This window comes from Rhinopithecus bieti, unplaced genomic scaffold (assembly GCF_001698545.2).
Source record: "Rhinopithecus bieti isolate Rb0 unplaced genomic scaffold, ASM169854v2 scaffold_48387, whole genome shotgun sequence".
NCBI lineage: Eukaryota > Metazoa > Chordata > Mammalia > Primates > Cercopithecidae > Rhinopithecus > Rhinopithecus bieti.
Genome location: NW_016819911.1, coordinates 1345896 through 1365908, shown reverse-complemented (window position 1 = coordinate 1365908; position 20013 = coordinate 1345896). Strand labels below are relative to the sequence as shown.

Sequence of the window (20013 nt, the reverse complement as noted above, 5' to 3'; positions counted from 1 at the left end):
AAAAAAAAAAAAAAAAAAAAAAAAAAGAAATCATTTTGTAATATTGAGTTTACTTGTTTTAGATTTGCTTCAAAATATAGAGAAGTAGGGGAGTGGATGGGGTTGAGGTTGGGGCAGGAATGGTCATGGTGAGTCATTGCTGGGGCCAGGTGATGGATAGATGGTGATTCATTATACTATATGCTTACTTTTTGTATATTTGAAATCAACCAATTAAAAGTTGAAAACACATTTTATGGTTATTCATTGTGGTACATTTGATATTCTTATTATATCACATTTAATAATGTTTGATTGCCTCTTCATTTCTATAACAACTGTGAAATTTGAAATATGAAATGAGCTACTATAAACATAATCACTACATAAGAAGACAGAATTAGGCTTTGAGTAATGGTATGAATTGCCAATATATTGTTTTATTGTACTTTATTTCTTAACATTAATTTGAAAAGCATATACTTAAATATTTTATAGGACCCTAGTGCTGGAAAGAATAGTCTATAAATTCTATCTTAAAAACTCAGCTGATTAAATAAAATATTATGTTGAAATATAGAAGAATTAATACAATTTATGGATTAATAAATTTAGTTTTTTCTTTTACAAACATTTGATTAATTTTAATTTTGATTTGAATTCCTTGTGGATATATAATTTTCTCTTTGACTAATATACAGTATTAGTACATGGAAAAGTGAAAGGCCAGTTTTATATATGTAGAAAATGGTATATGAAACTATGAAGATGTCTCAAATTTAAAAAGAAAGCTTTTACTCAGAATGGGAGAGCATATTTGCAAACTACCCATCTGACAAGTGATTAATAAGCAGAATATATAAGGTGTTCAAACAACTCAATAGGAAAATCAAATCTAATTAAAATGGACAAAAGATCTGAATAGACATTTTTCAAAAGAAGACATACAGATGGCCTACAGGTATATGAAAAAATGTTCAACAACATTAATCACCAGAAAAAAATGTAAATCAAAACTATAGTGAGATATCGTCTCACCCTAGTTAAAATGGCTTTTATCCAAAAGACAGGCAATAACGAATGCTGGAGAGGATGTGGAGAAAGGGGAATGCTTGTACGCTGTTGGTGGGAATGCAAATTAGTACAGCCTCTGTGGACGATGGTGTGGTGGTTACTCAAAAGACTGAAGATAGAGCTAGCAATTCCACTGCTAGATATATACCCCAATGAAAGGAAATCGGTATATCGAAGAGATATCTGCACTCCCATGTTTATTGCAGCACTATTCACAGTAGCCAAGATTTGGAATCAACCTAAGTGTCCATCAATGAGAGAATCGGTAAAGGTAATTTTCTTAAGTGAAGTAAGCCAGACACAGCTGCACAAATTTCACATGTGCTAACTTATATATGGAAGCTAAAATTAAAACTATTAAACTCATGAAGATAGAGAATAGAATGATGGTTACCAGAGGCTGGGAAGGGTAGCAGGGAAGGGGTGAATAAAATGGGGATAGTTAATAGGTGTAAAAATATAGTTAGAATAAATACAATACATTATTTGATAGCACAACAGGGTGACTATAGTCAACATAACATTGTATATTTAAAAATGAAAGAACAGAATATATTGTATATTTTAAAATAAAAGAATTAAAAAAAAAAAAAAAAACCAGAAGGGATGTTTCTAACACAAAGAAATGATAGATGCTTGAGACGATGGATACCCCAATTACCCTGATGTAATTATCGCAGATTGCATGCCTATATTGAAACATCACATGTACCCTAAAAATACACATGACTATCATGTACCCATAATAATAAAAATTATGAAAAGGTATATAAGCTCCTGCATTTTCTTGGGAGCTTGGGTCTTTATTCTGAAGGCTCCCCTATATACATGTTAAGTAAATTTGTATGTCTTTTCTCTACTTAAAAAATAATTAAAAAGAAGATTTAAAATATAACTTACTCTTTAAGTTTAATGGATATATCTACAACACTGAATAGTTTAGATTTCTAAATTATGAAGATGAACTTACATATCACCTCAAAACACTATTTGTTGTTCCTCTTAATAGTCTCATTTAAATCGTGATGGTATTTTATTTCTATTTTAGGAGATCCTAAGAAAAGCTTATATGTTCAGTGTGCAATAAAAGTGTTCTTCAGCATCAAGCCTACAGGAACATAGAAAGGTCAGTAAGATAAAGATTCATCACAGTTTAATATCTATCTTTAACAATTTTAATGTCTTATAGTAAGTATAAAACTTAACAAGTTATTATTTTGATGTGAAAAGATAATCTGAAAAATCAATGGCAATTATTAACTCTAACAACATTAGCAACTGTTTAATAGAATATATAATAAAATAGAATTAAAATGTAGTTTTAATTTTACTCTTGCCATGACAAGGTCCAATATATGCATACTATATTTTATTATTATAACAAAGATGTAAATGATTTTTCTTAATTTCACATATTGTTTCTTTTAGCATAGCTATGAGCATAAGATATTTTCTTTTAGTTTTTACAAAAGGGAAGGAGATGGTATTCGTGAAAATAAAATTTTACTTTTGTTATGGTTTGTAAAATGAATTTTTATCTCTGTTTATATATAGATGTATTACAAAGTAATTTGACAGGACTTAAAATTTATATGATTTTTAATCCAGTAGCTCCAACCATGTGCTGTGGATTTAACTTATAACATGTGAGGTAGCTAAATTATTGTGTTGGTATGTCTAAGGTTGTATCTTGTATGTTTAGTGATTTTGATCCTTAAGGAGAAATAATAGGACAAGCACCAGAGCAGGAATCAGGGTAGTGGGTTTCTTTTACTGTTACCAACCTTCCATGTAACATTAGGCCTTTCTTCTCCCATTTGTAAAACGGGACACTGAATTGATCAGTATTCTCTTGTTTGTTTGTTCTCTATGTACCATGAAACTACATTTCTTTGGTTTTCAGTTTTCAAGTGGCAGTCTTATTAGGTTGTTTAGAGATATGGAATGCTTTATGAATTTGTGTGTCCTCCTTGTGCAGAGGCCATGCTAATCTTCTTTGTTACATTCCAATTTCAATGCTGCTAAAATGGGCACTGAGACTGCTTTTAAAAGAAGTTTTGCACAGAATGCCAGTCCAGAGGACCCTTTTATAGGTCTTTTTTCCTCCTTCCCCATCACCCTTATGGCTTCTGAAGCAGAACCCTTATGGCTGAAGCAGTTCATCTTTTGAAGAGACAAAACAATTAAGTCTGCTGGTATAGATATCTTCTAAGCATCCTCTTTTATAATTCTATGATTTATTTTTTCTGAGCCATTTAAATCTTAGAGGTTGAAATTTAAGCTATTTTACCAAATAGAGCAATGGTTCCCAACCTTCTTGGTACTAGGGACCACTTTCCTGGAAGACAAGTTTTCCAAGGACCAGGGGGTGGGGAGAGGTGGTTTTAGGATGATTCAAGCACATTACATTTATTGTGTACTTTATTTCTATTATTATTACATTATAATGTTTAATGAAATAATTATACAACTCAGCATAATATAGAATCAGTGAGAGCCCTGAGCCTGTTCTCTTGTAACTAGATGGTCTGGGGGTGATGGGAGATGGTGACAGATCATCAGGCATCAGAAACGCCTATGTGATGGTAATGGAATACAGAAACTAGAACTCATGCCTCCTGAGTGGTCTTTGCAGAATGTTAATAATTTGCTAGCTCAGTGCAGCCCTTCCTCCATTTCAGCCATAGTCCTTCACTATTCAGCCTTTCCGAATCCATAGGCAACTTTTATTGACTCCAGTTGCAACTTTTCTTATAGTTGAGAGTGTCTAATGTCTCATAGAGTTTGGTCGCAGTATTTCACCTTGCCAGTAGATGATGCTTTATGACAATGCTAAATTATACTATGGTCTATTATCTTAAATTACTATATATTATCTCATATAATGATAAGGTATATTATGATTCTTCTTGAAAATAATTTTGGAATTCAAATTTTAAAATATTACCCTCCAAATTGGTACACTGTAAATTTTATAAAATCTCATAAAAATATACTTTATTTAGCATCTGGCATAATTAAATAGTATTACTTGTCATTTTCACTTTAAATATGATCTTTTTATTAAGCATTTTAAGGAATTTTGAAAATAACTTTGGCTTGAATTTTTCACTGTAAATGAGATAGTCAATGCAAAAATGCTTTAATGTATAGTAGATGTTCCCTTTATAATTTTGGGAATATCAGTTCAATTCAACCTTGAAAAATGTTTCATGTTGAAGCCATGAGAATTAAGAAGTGAACAATATTTCAACTTAAAAATGAACAAATGAACAGTGTTTCATTTAACAATTCCATTTATATATGGATGAATAATTTTATAATTTTATATATCAAATAGAAATTAACATTAAAATGAAAAACAAAACTTTTCATTTATATATAACTCAGAAGGTAGGTGGACCATCCTCTATCTCTTTAGCGTATCTTGTTTGTCATTATAAAATTATATATTATATATTACAGAAACAGAGTTTAAGAATATAAATCTGCTTTTACTGTCTTTAAATAAACATTATAAATCATATCATTGGTCCTCAAACATAGGTGTTTAACTGAAGCCACTGTGAAAGTCTTTGACGATAGAAGATGCTGCCTTTAACATGCCTCAGGCTGGAAATTTTTCTTGTGTGCTGTGGGGCACTAGCATTGCAAACGCTTGTGCAGGCAGTCATACAGATCCCACGTGCTTTCTAAAGGAACTCTTTGGATTCCAGATATCCCCTCATAGATGCCATTGCATCTAAGTAGGAGAGATAAGTCAGACTCTTGTGGAATGGCATATTTTGGCTTCTGCCTTGTTTCTCTACTTTTTCCCTGCTTTACATAACTGAATTTAATGACTCACCAAGAGTCAGACCTGACAGAAGCAGAGGCCGGTTGGCAGCCTTCGACCTGCCACGTGCTTGGGCATTGAATTAAGCCGTGGGCTGCAGGCCTGGGATCTGTCAGCCTTGCCCCAGCATCTGTTTCCCTGCCTTGAGGCCTTCTATGGCCATTTAGATCAAGAGAACCATTTATCAGGGGCCAGCTGAGTCCTCCACTCATTACTCATGTGCTGTACCAGTTCAGGGACTTTTGCCTAGATCTTTCACTCTGCACTGTTGTTCCTAGTTATTCTGCAGGGATACTGTCTTGGCTTCTTGCACAAGGGCCTTTACTTCTCTGGGGTTTAGTATTGTGAGCTGGACCTTTAATGAGGTTCAAACAAAAACATGACTTCACCACAACCATTTCTGAGTGTTCAACAACATAGTGTGATGCTGCTGTTCACTGGGATGATCAACATTTCTAATCTGATATGATATGTAATATATTTCTTTTAGAATTGAATACATTGTTTCTGAAAAACTAGACTTCTACTTTTCATACCACCTATCCAGTTTCTCTGTGTTAGTGTCTGGGAGGGAAATAGCTAATTTAATATTCAATTTTAATATATTAGCCAATCGTTTACAAAAGTTGTATCCCCCCTTATTGTGGTTTTAAAATATATTTTATTCTGTATATTTAAGTTACACAACATAATGTCATGAGATACATATATAGTTAAAATGATTATTTTAGTGAAATAAATTAATGCATGCATTATCTCACATAGTTACCCATTTTACCTCCTGTGGCAAGAGCAACTATAATCTACTCACTTAGCAAAAATCCAGAATATAATACGCTATTATCAATTGTAACATTAGATCTTTAGAGTTATTCATCCTGCATGTCTGCTACTTTGGATCCTTTGACTAGATTTCCTCATTTTAAAAACTGTGGTCCTCCTATCATGTGAGACTTTTTTTTTTGAGACAGAGTCTCACTCTGTCACTCACGCTGAAATGCAATAGTATGAACACAGCTCACTGAAGTCTGAACTTCCCAGGTTCAAACAATCATCCTGCTTCAGCCTCCTGTGTAGCTGGGACCACAGACATATGCCACCACACCTGGCTATTTTTAAAATTTTTTTTTGTAGGGACGAGGTCTCACTTTGTTGTCCAGGCTGGTCTCGAACTCCTGGGCTCAAGCAATCCTCTTGCCTTGGCCTTCCAAAGTGCTGTGATTACAAATGTGAGCCACTGCATCTGGCTCATGTGAAACTTTTATTGTGTACTAAATGCTCTTCAGAATCCTGTATCTTCTGATCTTTTACTGTAATTAATGTTGCGCTCTGTACTATGTACATTTAAGTTTAAAATATTGTTGGCTACTGTAAAGGGAATATTATTAGCTGCATGCTACATATTTCCAAGTCTAAATTTGTGCATCACAGAAGAGTTATTATATATTAGGTATAATTCTTTTACAGAGTATAAATTTAATATGTACCAAATAGGACAGCTGTATTACACTTTTAAGGACTATGAATATTATGTCTCAAATGATATTTTTTATTAGCTAACTTATGTCCATTGCATTTTTAGTGTATATAGGTTAGTGTGAACTAATTAGGGCTGGACTATAATATATAGTTTGGGTATTGCAGTAGCAGCTGTTCACATTTTACACTTTTGCTTGAGAGCTGTGTAATTTACTAGGCTTTGACAGTTGATTTAACTGTCTATTTAACCTTTTGCAGATTCATGAGATATTTGATTGTCAAGAATGTATGAAGAAATTTATTTCAGCTAATCAGCTAAAACGTCATATGATCACCCACTCAGGTAAACTATATACTTTTTTTGTTTATAGTGATATCATTACAAAAGAATTACATTGTCACTTTTATAAGCTATAAGAGTGGTAATCAGGGGCCTTAGCTATAAATTCGACTTTGGACATTTGCTAGTCATGTGATTCTGAACAGGTTACTTAATACTCTAGACCTCAGTTTATTTACAGAGCAAAGGTGCTTAGAGTAGATGATATTGAAGATCTTCAGAATCACCATGTAATTTGTCACTTAGTCCTCCTTGAGCCTCAGCTTCTTTATTCTTCGTTTGTGAAATGGGATACTGATGCCTACCTTTCATAGTAGCTGTGAAGATTAAATGAGATCATTTAGGTACTGTGCTAGCATAGTGTCTTACATTTAGTAGATATTCAAAAATTTTAATTCTTGTATTTCTAGATACTTTTACATTCTAGCTAATTACTGATAAATGTTAGAAGAAATCTATAAATACATTTTGAGTATGTAAGTTTTTAAAGCGGTAGTTTCATTTAAGCAAGTCTTAGGAATAGGTCTGTTTTACTAATGCAAATTTAAAAATTCAGCTCCGAAAATAATTTTTACTTTGTGGAGTCTCTGGCGTTTAAGATATCTATAATTTGAGGCGATTGAAGTCAGAATGTTTTTGAATATGCACATTGTTGATACATATGAATATTTTAGTAAATTAAAATCGGATCAAAACCTATTATCTTTTAGGTATGCTTTACTTGATTCATATTGTATATTTTTTATTTAGGTGTCAATGTTATATGGATATTGCATAAATATGAATTTTACATACCAATCTAAATGTCTGGTTCCTGCTGAGCATTGGAACCTCTGCCTCCATGAGGCCTCTGTGGCCCCAGGGGGAGGCAGCTCTGTTCTTTACCTACATCCCTGTCAGGTCACTTTCTGCATTCGGGGCCCTGACCCTGATTTAAACTCTCACATATCAGCGTGGTTTTCATCTGGAAATAGGATTCCTTCCTTGAATTTAAACCTTTTCTTTATATCTATGCTACTTTAAAAATTCAAAATACGTCTGTAAGAGAACAAGCTCATGTTTCATTTGGGAATAGACACATTTATGTGTCTATTATGTGGATGGTAGATGTTTTTTAGTTGTTTGACCATGCTTTAGTTTACTTACCATGAGAAGTAATATAAGGTAAGGGTGTTTTCTCTTTTATGCTTTACCTTTATATAGATATGAGATTGTCTCTACTCATTTTTTTTAATAGAAAAACGACCCTATAATTGCGAGATTTGTAATAAGTCTTTCAAGAGGCTTGATCAAGTGGGTGCTCACAAAGTAATACACAGTGAAGACAAACCTTACAAATGCAAACTTTGTGGAAAGGGATTTGCCCACAGAAATGTTTACAAGAATCATAAGAAGGTAAAAGCTTACTAATATTATTATTTTTATGAATTTGCTGATGTGATTTTTATCTTTTGGTGAAGCTTTTGTACATCTGGGGCCTACTGTATATAATGCAACAACTAGAGAAGATCACTCACCTGGGCCATAAACCCTCACAACCTCCTTTCTGTCTTTCATTCTCTTTTGAAACTGTCCTTATAAGCAGAGTGCCTAGTTTTTCTTAACAAAGCTATTAGATTAATTTTATGGGATTTACTAATTGCGAAGTCTTTATTCTCTTCCTTCTTTCCATAAACTTTGATGCTTTTTATTACATTAGCTTTTTGAAATTCCCTTCATCCTTGGGATCCTTGTATGCTCTGCTAGGTCTTCTGCCAATTTCTCTGAACATTTTTGACTTCCTTTCCCCTCAGGAGGTTATTCTGGATCCTTTGCCTGTGAACCTCTTCTGTGTTCTCTCTCCTTAAGAAATGTCAACTACATCCATGACTTCTGCTGTCAACACCATACTGATGAATTCCAAATGATTTATTTTCTTTAATCCCAAGTTTCAGACTCACATTTATAACTGGGCATCTTTTCGACATAATGAATTCAGCATGCCCCAGAATGGTTTTTTCATTCTCTTTGCCCGAGATAGCTTCTCTTTTGGAGTTTCCTCTTTCTCTTAATGACAGAAGCATGTCATTATCCTAGTCTCTTTATTCAGCATTGGTCCCTTTATAAAATTAGAAACCAAATGTAAAGACTGTACCCTTTACATTATCTCATCACTTTCACAGTCATCCCTTCCTTTACCATTCCAACATCCTGATTATTTCTCCTCTGGATTCCTTTAATACTCATCTAATTAGGCTTATCACTTCCTGCTGCAATCCATCCTACAAGGCAGATCATCCCAAAGCGTCACTGTGGTGTATCACTCTCATACTCTAATATTAAAAGTAGATTGCCAGTGCCTACATATGTAATAGTATGTATACCTTCACCTGTCATTCAGAGTTCTCTACATCATGACCTCAGCCTACTTCTCCAGCTTTTTATCCTTTTATCTGCGTTAACCATGCCTAAAACAACTAAATATTTGCCTTCCTTCTGTGTGATCTCTCTACTTTTCACTTTCTCTTCAAGTTATTAATATAATGTCCTAGTTTCTTCTGTTGATTTTGGTTTGCATTTCTTATACTTTACCTTTGCTCAAGTTCTTGTTTCAGAATGTATCATGTAGATAATACATCATGCTTGAATTGAATTCGGGAAATTTGTCCAAAGATATTCAACATTTTAGAAATGCATGTAAAAACATTTTGTGATATACAAAATATTTGCTAATTGATTTTAGTTGATGTATTATAGCATACTGTTAAATAACATGTATATGATCTTTTAAAAATAATTTGTTCATATTTTTCAGTTATTATGCTCCATGGGGATTATAATTATTATAATATTTATGGGATACTTCCGAAGACTTCATTTTACCTCTTTTGAAATCATTTAAAAATTATGACAACAATTTCAACTTTAGTCCAAAAAGAGAAAGAAAACGGCTGATTTACCAAAGAATAAACTGTTGATTATAGTGTCTTAAATCATCTCTGCCTAATTTCTTCCTTACCGTCTTTATGTTTACCTCAAGCATTGTACATTTGGGGCAGGACTGTGTTCATTACTGCTGCTTTGGAATTATATGACTGTAAAAAATTATCTGGCTAGTTCCTGTTTAGTCTCTGGAACCCTCTTACTCCTTTCTTTGATGAAACTGATCTATCCACATTTATGAGTTTTTCACAGTTTGGCTCATGTTATATGCCATATGGGAATTTGGCACAGGATCTTTGCACCATCTTTCATACTTTAAGCCATAAATCATGTAAAAGTAATAATGATGTCTTGGGAAGCATAGAAACAATGATGCCTATAATTTCCAAACTGGAAAGCACATTCAATCCTTCTGCACTAGACAAATGTATTTCTTACTGTGTTATGATCCTAGCGTATATTTGGCATTGTTACATGAAAATACCTGAAATATTCTCCAAGAATCATGTAAAAACAGAAGATCAACCTTTTCTTCCATCATAATCATTAACGGCTAGTTGGGAAACATAAAAGTAAGGATATGCCACAGAAATCAGAAAAAAACCTTAAGAGTCAGTGTGATCTTTATCTTTTAGTATGCTCAAGGGTTATTACTTTAAATTAATTAATTATTCTTTTCTTTTTTCAGTATATTATATATATTTTATTATACTTATTTGAGTTATTTTGGGTTGGTTCTTTTTTAACATTCAGACTTGCTTGAAAAATGGAATATTATTTTTCATTGTGATGATAATAGCATATAGATACATTTTATTTATTTTTATTCTTTGAAATAGAGTCTCACTCTGTCACTCAGGCTGGAGTGCGGTGGCACAGTCTTGGCTCACTGCAATCTCTGCCTCCCAGGTTCAAGTGATTCTTCTGTCTCAGCCTGCCAAGTAGCTGAGGCTACAGGTATGTGCCACCATGCCTGGCTAATTTTTATATTTTCAATAGAGACAGGGTTTCACCATATTGGCAAGGCTGGTCCAGAACTCCTGCCCTCAAGCAGTCTGCCTGCCTCGGCCTCCCAAAATGCTGGGATTATAGGCGAGAGCCACAGCGCCTGGCCAGCATATAGAAAAATTTTAAAGGGGTGGTTTTTATTTTGAAAATTTAGTTACTCATTTATTTCATCATCTTGCCAGTTATGTGGGTTCAATGGGTTACTTTTTCTTCTTCATTTTTTTCTGACAATCATTTGATCTGAATTACAGTTGTATTTTAGGATCTGGCTAAAAAGTCTCGTTGATCTCGATTCAAATATACTTTGATTCTTTAAATCACAATTGAACCAGCGTTTCAGAGCCAGAGGAGACAGAAACTGTTCAATTAGTCTTCACTCTCCATTGTGTTCCCTGTCAAATATAATGTAAAGCAAAATGTGGATAAGTTGTACAGTGCTTCCCGCCTCCTGCTGTAGGATACATGTTTAGATGTACTGAACCATCTTGGATCCTAGAGCTGGCACTACTTGCTTGATGACAGAAGTGAGTATAGAGGGGTTTTGCCCTGATGAAGTCACAAATAAGCTCCTAGGGGACAGGTGTGTGTCTATTCAAATAAATGATCTTTTTTCCTGACCGTTTACATAGCCTTCCAGGGATGAAACTTTAGAGGCTTATGAGGAAATCTAGTCACAACTTCTCCTGGAATAATTCCATTGGGCCTTAATGTCTCATCAAGTCTTTTTCAAATTCTGGGCCATGACTGCTCTGTAGGTCTTGAAATCGATTTACTGAGTGATAACTGGCCAGTAAAAAATAGAATAGAAGGCTGGGTGTAGTGGCTTATGCCTGTAATCCCAGCACTTTGGGAGGACGAGGTGGGCAGATCCCCTGAGGTCAGGAGTTCTAGATCAGCCTGGCCAACATGGCGAAATGCCATCTCTACTAAAAATACAAAAAAATTAGTCGGGTATGGTGGTGCACGCCTGTAGTCCCAGCTACTTACTTAGGAGGCTGAGGCAGGAGAATCACTTGAAACCGGGAGGTGGAGGTTGCAGTGAGCCAAGATTGTGCTACTCCAGCCAGGAGACAGAGCGAAACTCCATCTTAAAAAAACAACAACAAAAAAATAGAATAGAAAATATAGAGTAATACATGTGTTTGTGTGTTTATGTGTGTATGTGTGTTAGATTTTGGAGTCAGAATTATTTATTTGGTCATAGTCAAACTATTTAAAAGGCAATACAGTTCACTCTTTGCCTGGTATAAATTTTATTAGACCTTAAAGAAAGTAACAAGTTTCTCCCTAAAAATATCATGGATTAGAATCTAAAACCAAAACATATGGTGTAAGTTTAACATAGTAAAAAAGAAAGTTCTTGAAAATTTCCTGGAAAGATATCATCTTGGAGACTGAGTGATGTTCACTCAACAGTTAAGAGCCCAGCCACTCTTTCCTTTAGCTTTTGCATCAGGTTACTCTTCAGTGATGCTGCCAAAAAGGTAGTACCCATTCATTTAAGGTGTTGCTATATCGTACAAAATCACCTGTCTTTGTATGCTAGAAGCACATTCACAATGAGCTGCGCACGTTATGAGGGACATGCAGGATTTGAGTCTGACAGAAGAAACCACAGATATAGATCATTATCCAAAGTTTATTTAGCTAATGGCAAATTGCTTGCCCTATTTTAATTGTTCTTTTTCTTAAGTGGATGATGAGATAGCAATGTACAATTTAAAACAATATTTTTTACTTATATTTTTTCTTTATTGAAGCATAATGATGAGTGAAATTTGTATATGTTTATGGTATACAATGTAATGTTTATATATATACACACACACCATTGTGAAATGATTACCACCCAATTAATATATTCATTAGTCACACATGTTATCTTTTTTGTAGTGAAAATATCCAAAATCTACTCTGTTAATTTTAAGTGTTCTCACTACAAAAAAAGGATAAGCGTGTGAAATAATGGATGTGTTAATTAGCTTGATTTAGCCATTTCACTAAACATCATGTCATACACCATATAGATACAATTTTTATGTGTCAATTAAAATAAATAAATAAAATGAAGATCTACTTTCTTAGCAATCTTCAAGTATACAATGCATTATTACTAAATGTAGCCACAATGCTATACTACAGCGGTCCCCAACTTTCTTGATGCCAGGGACCAGTTTCATGGAAAACAGTTTTTCCATGGACCAGTGTTGGGCAGGGGAATGGTTTCGGGATGATTCAAGTGCATTACATTTATTATGCACTTTATTTCTATTATTATTACATTGTAAAATGTAATGAAATAATTATACAACTCACCATAATGTAGAATCAGTGGGATCCTTCAGCTTGTTTTCCTGCAACTAGATGGTCCCATCTAGGGTTGATGAGAGACAGTGACAGATCATCAGGCATGAGATTCTCATAAGGAGCATGCAACCTAGATCCCTTGTGTGCGCAGTTCACAATAGGATTCGCGCTCCTGTGAGAATCTAATGCCGCCACTGATCTGACAGGAGGTGGATCTCAGGCGATAATGTGAGTGATGAGGAGTGGCTGTAAATACAGAAGAAGCTTCACTTACTTGCCCGCCACTCACCTCCTGCTGTGTGGCCTGGTTCCTAACAGGCTATGGGCTGCTATTGTGGTGTTGGGTAACCCTGCTGTAGCAGGGTTGGGGACCCCCTGCTGTAGTATACATCTCTAGAACTTACTTATCCTGTGTAACTGAAACTTTGTATCCCTTGACCAACATCCTCCCATTCCTCCCGTCCCCTGCCCCTTTACTTCTACCCCTAGTTCCTGGCATCCACCATTCTACTCTCTGCTTCTGTGTGTTCAGCCTTTTTAGATTCTACATGTAAGTGAGACCATGCAGTATTTGTCTTTCTGTGTCTGGCTTCTTTCAGTTATCATAGTGTCCTCTATGTTCATTAATGTTGCCAAAAATGACAGGATTTCTTTCTTTTTTAAGGCTGAATAATATTCCATTGTGTCTATATACCACATTTTCTGTATCCATTCATCTGTCAATGGACTCTTAGGTTGTTTTTATATCCTGGCTGTTATGCTATGAACATGAAAGTGTAGGCGTCTCTTTGACAAACTGTTTTCACTTTCTTTGAAGATGTACCCAGAAGTGGGACTGCTATGGTAGTCCTATTTTTAACTTTTTCAGAAACTTCCATACTGTTTTCTATAATGGATATGCTAATTTACATTTCAATCACAGTATACATGGGTTCCAATATTTCTTGGTTTTATAGTAGATATCTTATGAAAATAACTTTAAAATCATACATGCATGTCTGGTAATCAGTTTTGGAACTCATGTTCCAAACCTTCCCAACAGCTACCTTCTCCTGCCTGCCATGGTTTCAGTGCCCACACCAGTGGAGTGACTTTCCTCAATATAATAAAAACTGTACACATTATTTGTACAAAGTATTTGTTAATTATTACTACATGTACCAATATATATGAAGGCCAATGATCCTAACTGGAGGATATTTTGTAGACTGAGGAAAACACAATTTTTCTCTTTATTACAGTGCTTTTGACATACTTTAGGTCACAGTTTGTAATGGGTTTGCACATAGAAGATTAGAGATGAGATGGTGAGTGTCTTCAGTTTAAGCTGCTATAACAAAATACCTTGGGCTGGGTGGTTTAAACAACAAACCTTTATTTCTCACAGTTCTGGAGGCTGGATAATGTAAGATCGAGGTGCTGGCAAATCTAGTATCTAGTGAGGGCCCACTTCCTGGTTTGCAGATGACTATCTTCTTGCATCCTCACATGAGGGAGAAAGATGGAATGCAAGCTCTCCTATCTCTTCTAAGGGCACTAATCCAGTTCACAAAGGGTCTACCCTTAGAGCTTAATTACTTCCTAGAGGTCCTACCTCCTAATACCATCACATTGAGGGTTAAGATGCAACATATGAATTTTGGTGGGATACAAACATTGAGTCCATAGCAGTGAGAGTTGGTGGTGGTTGGGTGGCAGAGCCAGAGGGTGAGGGTCAGAATTGGAAAAGGTGGGCATTAGAATGGAAAAGAGAGAATGAGATGTCACTCAATGTTCTGAGACTGAGAAGAGATTTCAAAGTATTAGATGAGACAGGAAGTTTTCAAGCGAAGTATTCTACTGTAGAAGGCACCTCCTTCATATCTCTTGTAAAATCTTTAATAACGTTTACATTTCGCACTAATGTTTTTGTGTAAGAGGAAGCTCTTTTAGGTGAGTTTGGAGAAGAACAGAGTTCCAGCTGCCCATCTGGGAGATAAGTATATTTAAAAGTAATTGGTACTATGACACATATGTATCATTCAGGAACCTACTTATTTGCCTTAACACATGATTTGGAGGGATGTTTATATTGGTTCATACAAATCTACTCATTTTTTTTTGTAACCACTGCTATTTTGAACAATAGTGCAGTGAACATCCTCTTACATAAAACTTTTTAACTATGCTGAGAGTATTTCTGTGCATAGATCTCATGTGGAATTTCTGGGTCAAATAGGAAGTCTACTTTATGTTTAGATGTTCCTACCCACTGCCTTCTGAAAAGCTCTACTTTCTCTTAACAGCATATAAAAGTGCCCCTTTACTCTTCACCAACATTTAATTTTGTTAGTCTTTTATTTTCAGTCTGAGAATTAAAAAGTGATTCTCATTACATTTTATCAGTGATGAGTAAAATTGTATGTGTGTGTTTTTCTGTTTTTTTTTTTTTTTTTTTGGTGGGGTCTTGCCCTATCACCCAGGCTGGAGTGCAATGGCATGATCTCGACTCACTGCAGCCTCTGCCTCCCAGGCTTAAGCAGTCTTCCACCTCAGCCTCCCAAGTAGTGCACACCACCACGCTTGGCTAAGTCTATCTATCCATCCGTTTTATTTATCTTGCCTGACCCAATATTCACCAAATATTTGGAATCCTATTACCATTTTAGTATCTGTAAAAATTCTACAGATTTATGTTATATAGAGAACTATTTCCTATTCAGGAACTGACTTTAATATTTATAGAACATGATATTTTTTCATAGGACTAAAATTGCTCCCTTGTTTGTATCTTTGAACTTTAGGAATCTTTATGTATTTCTTAATGGATGGTACATAAATCTCAGTAAAAAAATTACCAATTTCTTTAGCCATCCTGCCTAGAAAACAAGTTATCTACTAGAGGAGCTAGTATAGTTGCTATGAGTTGTTACACATGAGTTGTTAATATTAGGCTGCCTATTTTTATGCAGAAAATTCTCCTGTACAATAACTGTGATGAGTGTGAAAACTATATCTTCATGAGTGAAGCTACAGGTGTATGTTATCTGGATAGTTCTGTGAAGCCACATGTTTGTTATTTCCATCTGTTTAAGGAGCTACCTTGTAGAAGAGAGAATACACCTGTTCTGCATGCTGTACGTTAGCTGTAATAAGTGGTAGCTGTTGTAAAAAGGCTTAACTTGTAAAAAGGCTTAACTTTTCAATTAATGGTCAAGTCAGTCAGCCTGGGAGGTCATGTGTTTGTTCAAAGTAGTGTTTGTGAGAAGCATCCTTAATTAGAGACATAAGATATGGTTCTTACCAGTGTTGTCGAGGGTAAAGTTTCCTGACTTGGAATCTGTGTCGCTACCTTCTATAGCTTCATCTGAAAGTCTGTGGTTATTAGCAACTTCCCTTTGCCCTAATCAGGGTTGTGGGGACTCAGTAGTTGATTCCCTGGCATTGTGGCTTTATACTGATGGAATTGTCTCTTTGAAGCAGTGAGAAGGCTGGACTTGGCTCTGCAAGGCTATGGTTATGTAGGAACATCACCTAATTTTCATGACCTTAACTTCTCTATGTGGTGTGAGCTCCCCATTTCTGTAGTGAGCTTAAAGACACTGACTTCTTCAATATCTCTCCAGTTTCAATTTATTTTTGTGAGGAGGAGTACTTTTCAAGAAGCCAGTTATAAATTTGACAGTAAAAATTTAATCCACAGACCTTGTAAACATCCAGATGACATACATTTTATGTAGCTTTAGCATTATTGTGTGGCCCACTGGGATGGTAATATACTATGACATGAAGCCTGAGTCTTCAATAATAAAACTCTTTAAAAGTAATCATTCTAGCAAACATACCTCTAGAATATTTTCTCCAAATTTATTTGATCTTTAGTTGTTTCTTCTAATTTTAAGGTAGTTTTATTGGTTTGCACATACCCAAAAGAAGAAATACCATTACCAAGAAATACTTTTACCATGGAGTAAGATATATTGTTGATAGTCAGTAGTATAGTTTTTAATTGTAAATGGTCCTTAATTTCATTTTATTCTCATGGAATTAATATTTGATGTGTGTGGCTAGAAATGTATTAATCTGGTAATTAATATACATTATGCCAGAAACCTTCTGAAACATTCTGAGACATTCTAGTAGGTGTTGTAAATAGTGCAACAGATTTTATGTATTTTTTATATCTGCAAAAGAGTTGGTATATAAAAAGATATATTTCATAGTACTCATTCATTAAGGATCATTTGATCAATAAATCAGTGAAAAGTTTGGCATTCTTTAGAGGTGAAAAATTGAAGGATAAGACACCTTTAAAAAAGCTTAATTTCATCTGATACTTGTGAAATATATCTTGGAGACAGAAGCTCTCTATCTGCAACATTTGAGCATCTTACTATGCCTTACTTAAATGAGGTGGCTTCTCAGTGTCTTCCAGGTGATTGAATACATGGGTTCTCTGCCATCCCAACTCAGATGGTGGCATTGGCATCCTTTTTGTCAAAAGTATTTATTTACCTGGCTATGCACAGACATCTTACTACTTAAAATATGTCATTGACTTTAGGCCAATATCTAGATGTTGTGGCTTTGGTTGAACATAGTTAAAAGGCATTATGCTGTCCCAAGTTCTTTCATAATCAAGCAACTAAGTCGGGTTCACAAGCTGTTATATCCTAGATTTGGAAATAGAAAAAATGAATTAAGGAGGAATATAGTATTTTTAGAAGATGGGAGCAATCCTGTATTCCAGCCTGGATGCTCTAAAACAAAATAGTTTCTACCTTCTTTTTTTTTTTTTTTTTTTTTTTTTTTTTGAGACGGAGTCTGGCTCTGTCGCCCAGGCTGGAGTGCAGTGGCCGGATCTCAGCTCACTGCAAGCTCCGCCTCCTGGGTTTACGCCATTCTCCTGCCTCAGCCTCTCGAGTAGCTGGGACTACAGGCGCCCGCCACCATCTCGCCCGGCTAGTTTTTTTGTTTTGTTTTGTTTTTTAGTAGAGACGGGGTTTCACCGTGTTAGCCAGGATGGTCTCAATCTCCTGACCTTTTGATCCGCCCATCTTGGCCTCCCAAAGTGCTGGGATTACAGGCTTGAGCCACCGCGCCCGGCCTCTACCTTCTTATGATAATGCTATCTACTTATTGTGGAAAATCCAAGCGTCAAAGAAAGGTATAAAGAAGCAAGCAAACATTCTGTCAAGTATCACTCTCTTTCCTATAAAAAACCCTCCTTAATGTTTTGTAGAATGTCTTCCTAGACTCCATTCTATGTGTGTATATGTAAGCGGCTTAAATGGTATTCTATATATTATGTTTTGCATTCTGCTTTTGACACCTAAAGTATGATATGCATGACTTTTCATATCTAAGAAAATAAATATATAATTATAATATCTACTACAATCTAGTTAACCAAGTTTATATCTTTTTATGGGCATTTAGGAATTTTCCTTTTATTTAAAAACAAGTAGTTTGTGCAATAATTTGTCAGATACAGTTCTATAAAGGGAATTGGTTAGTCAAGGAATGTGCACATTTGTCATTTTGGTACATAGAACCACATTGTTACCCAGAAAATTTTTATTCCCAATTACAGTATGTGAGATTGACTGTTTTTACTCTTTAGTCAACACTGAATGATATCCATCATCTTCATCTTTGGCAGTCTGATTAATCACAGATAGTATCTTTATTTTTAATTTTTCATTCTTTTATCATATTCATGGCTTTAAATATTGATACCATATGTAATCTGACATCTCCATCTTGTACCTTATAATCCAGACTTGAAATATTCCAGTACCTGTAATGCTAGACGTCTCATAATATTTATTTGAACTTGTCCAAAATGGAACCCCTGATGTTTTACTCAAACTTGTTTCTTGCTGCTCTTCTGAATATCTGTTAATGGCTAATCCATCATTACATTGCCCAGATCACAAATCTTGGAGTCATGCTTGCCTCCTTCTTTTTGTGTCTCATGCTTCGTATCCAGGTACCTTCTCAAAACCTGTTCACTTTCAGAAGATATTTAGAACTCTACTACTTCTCTTCACATCTGTGGTTACCACCTTGGATAAGCTCTAATTATCTCCCTCCTGCTGCATTGCTGTTGCTTCTCTGCTTTCTGTTTTCCCCTACATTTTGTTGTCAACACAGCCATCACAGCATCCTGTTAAATGTCAGGTGAATTGTGTCCCTCATCTGCTCAAAATCCTGCAGAAAGTTACATCTCTCTCAGAATAAAAGACAAAATTCCTGCATGGGCCAGCCAGGCTGTACACAATTTGCTTCTCCTCCTCTACTTCTCCCATTCTTCTGACTGTATCTCCCCACTTCTCTGCCTCTTTCACATGGCTCCAACCATGCTGGCTTCCGTGATGTTTCCTGCCTAGGTCACTCAAATACCCACCCTTGCTCCCTCATATCCATCAGATCTTATCTCATAGGTCACTTCTCAGCTAGAATTTTCTTGACCACATATTTAAAATTGCTACCCCATTCTCTGAAACATTTGCTGTCTTCTTTCTTGCTTAATTTTTCTCCATCACATTTATCTCTTCCTAATATAGTACATACTTTTTCATTTGTTTATTGTCCTTCTCCTCTGCTAGTGTAAAAGCTTCATGATAGCAGGGATGTTGTCTTTTGGTTCGTGGCTATATGCTCAGCATCTAAAATAGGACTTGCTAGTAGAGGCATGAAATGCATAGCGTAGACCTGGCACAAAATAAAATGATGAATGAAATTTTAGGAGTGTTATTTGGAAGGGAGTCCTTTTGTCCATTTTCATCTTTTCTTATTAATATGCCATAACTTCTTATATTAGCAACATTACACTTTTGTTTTATGTTGCAGATATTTGTTTGGTCATCAGAGATTTTTGCTTTGCAACTTTAAGTTTATTTATTTCTGTCATTTCAATGTCTGGTTTTCTACCTTGCTTGGAAAGCCTTTCCAGACTCAAAAGTAATTTAAAAATTTACTCAGGTTTTCTTCTAGTACATTTAAAGTGTTATTCTTCATTTTAAGAAAAATACCTGAATTGATTTGCAATTTATCTTATTGTAAGAGATGAGTAGTAGATCCAACA

The 20013-nt window shown here is 35.1% G+C and overlaps 1 protein-coding gene across 1 annotated transcript in view; it reads left to right on the top strand.

The window, feature by feature from the left end:
• PRDM5 (PR/SET domain 5) overlaps window positions 1-20013 on the top strand; it is a 233986-nt gene that overhangs the window by 122095 nt on the left and 91878 nt on the right. Inside the window, 4 exon segments of the mRNA XM_017859310.1 lie at window positions 2102-2136; window positions 2139-2179; window positions 6626-6710; window positions 7945-8102. Of these exon segments, the coding sequence (XP_017714799.1) occupies window positions 2102-2136; window positions 2139-2179; window positions 6626-6710; window positions 7945-8102 (319 nt within the window).